A 4374-nucleotide genomic window follows, 5' to 3' on the forward strand; every position below is an offset into this window, starting at 1 on the left:
AGCACACCTCGCTTTTCAGACCGATGAGCTTTGTAAAAATTGACGTGTTTCAGAAAGGCGGGGCATAGAGGAGAAACAATACAAACAATGTACAGTATGTGGAAAATAATGTGTTTTTGAACCTTAAACCGCATAAAAACATTTCATTACACCAAATACACAAAATAATGTTCTTTTTTAGCAACGTCATATGACCCCTTTAACATTTCTGTGGAAACTGGGATACATTTTTATGTTCAGGATTCTTTGATGAACAGAAAGTTCAAAAGCACAGCATTTATTCAAAATAGAAACTTATGTAACATTATGAATGTTTTTAAAATCACTTTTGAGCAATTTAATGCATCCTTTCTGGTTAAAAGCACTCATTTCTTTCATTAAATTAACTTTTGAACAGTGGTGTATTCGCATAGCTTCCCATAATGCAATGGACTCGATTTAAAAACAAATGCCATTTTAAAATCTTGCTTGCCTCAATATTTTTTTTGGTCTACCTAAAAAATGTTTTACACCAAACTGGGATAAAAAATAATGGAAGCCATAATAATTTTCTAAATGACAACGAGACAATGTAACACAAAAAATTATCAGGATACAGTTCTCGTCGCCGCTCCTGTTTTTGGGCGGTCCGGGCATGTTGAGCAGGACTAGTTTGGCCTCCTGGGATTTCTTAACAATGACTTCGTTGATTCTGAGTGCAGTGTGCATGCGCCTCACGTTGGACTGGTTTCTGAAAACAAAACCATCATCAACCATAAGCTCATAAACATTCATCAACATCAGTGAGTGTGAACGTGTGCATCGCTGTCAGATACTCACAGATTTTCCCACTCTCTGTGGCGTGACAGAGAAAGAATGAAAGACGAGTGTAAATGTGTGCAATGCAAAACTGAACCTAAATGCAAACCTTTGCAAATATATTTTTAAATCAAGTGACTTTTTGCCTCATGCTGCACTCACGGTTTCATGTTGAAGAGGTCTTTGATGGCCTCTGGTGTCGTGGCTCCTATAGGTTTGGCCTGCTCTCCATCACACTTGGCTTCGGTCCATGTCATCTGAACGGCTGTGCCGGGGGTCTCGGCGTCTGCGCTGGGGGACTGCGGTGTAGCCGGGGTCGGCGGGTTGGTACTCTTGTCATGAATGAGCTGTTCCTGTTGGGATGGGGACACAGGGACAGACTGAGAGGGCAGGACCAGCACATGCGCACATATGGAGAATGTTAGGGCAAAAGAGAAGGAAAAGAAAACGTTAATGATCAGATAGAGATTAAAAGAGTTTAAATGAAACAAAGAAATATTTAAATTATAAGTAATAATAATAAATCATAAACTATTATGAAATAAAAATAAACAATACAGTTAAATAATCACAACAATAATAACAAATTTGTTATCTTTTTGTTATTTTTGTAATTTGTTAATTTGTTAAAGATTGTGATCACAATGAAAATGACTGCTTTATAATGAATAATATTTGTATTTATTGACTTTCATTATTACTTTCATTTTAATTTCATTGTATTTCATTATATTTATTACAATCACAATGAAACTGACATTGTTTCATAATGAATAATATTAAATAATAAATCATTATTAAATTAAGAAAATTAATAAATATAAAATTAAAAACGAACTTATTTATTGACCGATTACTTTCATTTTAGTTATATTTATAATGAATTATATTATATATAATTTTATTTTTTTGACTTTTAGAATTAAATTAAAAGACAAGTTAAAAGACTTTTAGAATTAAATTAAAAGACAAGTTAAAAGTAAAACTGAAATTAATATTTACCATATACATTAATGAAATGTATTCTCATTAAAATAAGAAATAAATGTAAAATAAATAATTTGATAATTTACCATTGATAGTTGTTTAATTATAATAAAAATAAAAATAAAAATTAATTAAACAAATTGATACAAATTAAATTATTAAAATGGCATTTCTTATAACTAAAAATATTTAAAATAAAAAACTTTTAAGAGAGAAAGAGAGAGCGAGAGAGAGAGATCCATTACTCTGAAAGGCATCACAAAAACACTGATATCAGACAAGACAGTCAAGCTGAGATCACAGCATGTTCAACACAAGCGATGTGGCTGTTATTGGCATGTAAAATGAAAACTGTAAAGCCATTCATTTGTTTCTGTGATATCTGAAGACATGATGAGCATTGCTGACTGTACCTCCTCTTCTGGTTTCTCCTCTTTGCTGCTGGCCGCCGGCTCCTCTGTCACAGTCAGCTGAGTCGTGACAGCGGCCGGGTTTTTACGGCGGATCGACCCGCGAGAGCTGTCAGTGATGCTCTGGATCTGAAGGGAGAGGAACGATGAGAATATTAATGAGAGGAGAGGCCCCGCCCACATGCAGTGATGTCATGCATAATGAGGTTCAACATGCAGCCTTGCAGTTCAACTGGATTTGTATCCTGTGATGTAATATTATGTTAAATATATTTTCCATGACGTACAGATAAATACTGAAGTTAAAGAAATGTTTCTTTTTAGAATGAAAAGCATCCAGCCAAAAAAATTCAATATTGCTATGTTTAATCTTTCTAAGCTTTTAAAATGGACATGCACAAGTTTGTAGAGTAGCATGTTTGATCATAAACAGAGTTTGACAGTGAATGTTTGAGGACGGACATGTACCTCACGTTCGCGCTCAGTCTTGGTGAGGTTGATCTGCTTGAGGATCTGAGATCTCTGCTCCATCACCAGGGTCTTCTCATACGTGTACGCTGAGATATCACTGTCATGCTGAAGATACAGGAGAGAGATGCATATATACGCTATAATTCTCTGACTTACTCACAGAACTGAACAGAAACAGTGAGAAAACAAGGAAAATATAGTCTACAGTTCATAAAGGAATAGCTGATCCAAATATACATTTTTGTCATCATCTGCAGATACTTTTTCTGAAAACGCAACCATAAATTAAAAAAAATAAAATAAAAAATAATTAAAAGTAAAACAAAAGTAGCTGCAAATGATTTTGATATTAATTGTATGACATTATTTGTAATTTCTGTTATATATATATATATATATATATATATAATAAAACATTATAAAAAATTATATATAGTTTATGTATAATATAATACACACACATACACACATTCAACTAAATATTTAGACAACATTTTAACCAAATAAACTGAAATAAATTGAATTTGATAATTTGAACAAATTATGGTAAATATTATAAAATGTTATACTACGTTTACTACAGCATCATTTCCTGCCCCAGCTTTTTAAATATTTATTTAAATATTAAATATACCTCCCTAGCTAATTTCTGACCTTGATCTGCTCAACTTCCTTTCGCACAAACCCTGAAAGTTTTTCAACTTTTCAACTTAAAGATCCTCCTGTTTCTCTCTCGAAGCTGCTTTTGAACACGAGTAATGACAGTGAGCGGGTGCATTACCATCTCCACCACCTCCACTGCGGCGTCTATGCGCAGGTGATACAGGAAGGTAGTCAGATCCTTCTTCATCTGGATGCTGTTATCGTCCATCTGGGCCACAGTGAAGATGCGCATCTTGCACTTCCTCCAAACCTACAGAACATCATCCACAGATGTCAACACGAGCTGCAGTGACTTAACTATAACATCATTCTGACAGAAATGAAGAGATGAAGCATGTACCTTGTGCTGGCGGAGGAGGAACGGCAGCAGCATCAGCATGCCTCCATCATGAACGATCCACCACACGTCAATGTGACCCTCTGTGAAACGCTCTCCGTTTGACGGGAAGGCAGAGACGTTCTTGGGCACCAGCAGGGCTTCACTGGCAGCGGTGGTTTCTCTTACCAGCTCTGTAATGAAGACATGTTTATATTTATTATTTACGCTCATGAATGTATTATTTTTACTGATTTGAGACTTTTGTTTAATGGTGTGGCTCTGATGTCATGCTTATTCATTTGTTATGTATAATCTGAGTCTTAAAGTTTAAGTTCCAAAAAGAAAAAGATAAAGCACATATTTAATTAATATTTCATAAAAAAAAATGTAAAATTTTAAATTTTAAAAATAATTTTTTTTAAAAATTGTTATATGTTAAATTATTTCTATAAAAAAGTATCACAGGTTAAAAAAAAGATTTCTGAAGATCACGTGACACTGAAGACTGGAGTAATGATGCTGAAAATTCAGCTTTGATCACAGGAATAAATTACATTTTACAATATATTCAAATAGAAAACTTATATTTTAAATTGTAATACTATTTCACAATATTACTGTTTTTATGGTATTTTAAACAAACAAACACAGCCTTGATGAGCATAAGACACTTCTTAAAAAAAAAAAAAAATAAAAAAATGTTACTGATCCCAAACTTTACTTTTG

General features: G+C 33.5%; 1 protein-coding gene across 1 annotated transcript in view; it reads right to left on the bottom strand.

Moving 5' to 3' along the window:
* LOC107740262 (solute carrier family 12 member 5-like) overlaps window positions 1–4374 on the bottom strand; it is a 167184-nt gene that overhangs the window by 2284 nt on the left and 160526 nt on the right. The window contains exons 22-28 of the mRNA XM_016552631.1: window positions 3670–3839; window positions 3448–3579; window positions 2664–2771; window positions 2199–2324; window positions 961–1178; window positions 820–834; window positions 597–730 (exon numbers count right to left, since the gene is read on the bottom strand). Of these exons, the coding sequence (XP_016408117.1) occupies window positions 597–730; window positions 820–834; window positions 961–1178; window positions 2199–2324; window positions 2664–2771; window positions 3448–3579; window positions 3670–3839 (903 nt within the window). The remainder of the gene's footprint in view (window positions 1–596; window positions 731–819; window positions 835–960; window positions 1179–2198; window positions 2325–2663; window positions 2772–3447; window positions 3580–3669; window positions 3840–4374) is intronic.

This window comes from Sinocyclocheilus rhinocerous, unplaced genomic scaffold, assembly GCF_001515625.1.
Source record: "Sinocyclocheilus rhinocerous isolate Xijiao unplaced genomic scaffold, SAMN03320098_v1.1 scaffold795, whole genome shotgun sequence".
NCBI lineage: Eukaryota > Metazoa > Chordata > Actinopteri > Cypriniformes > Cyprinidae > Sinocyclocheilus > Sinocyclocheilus rhinocerous.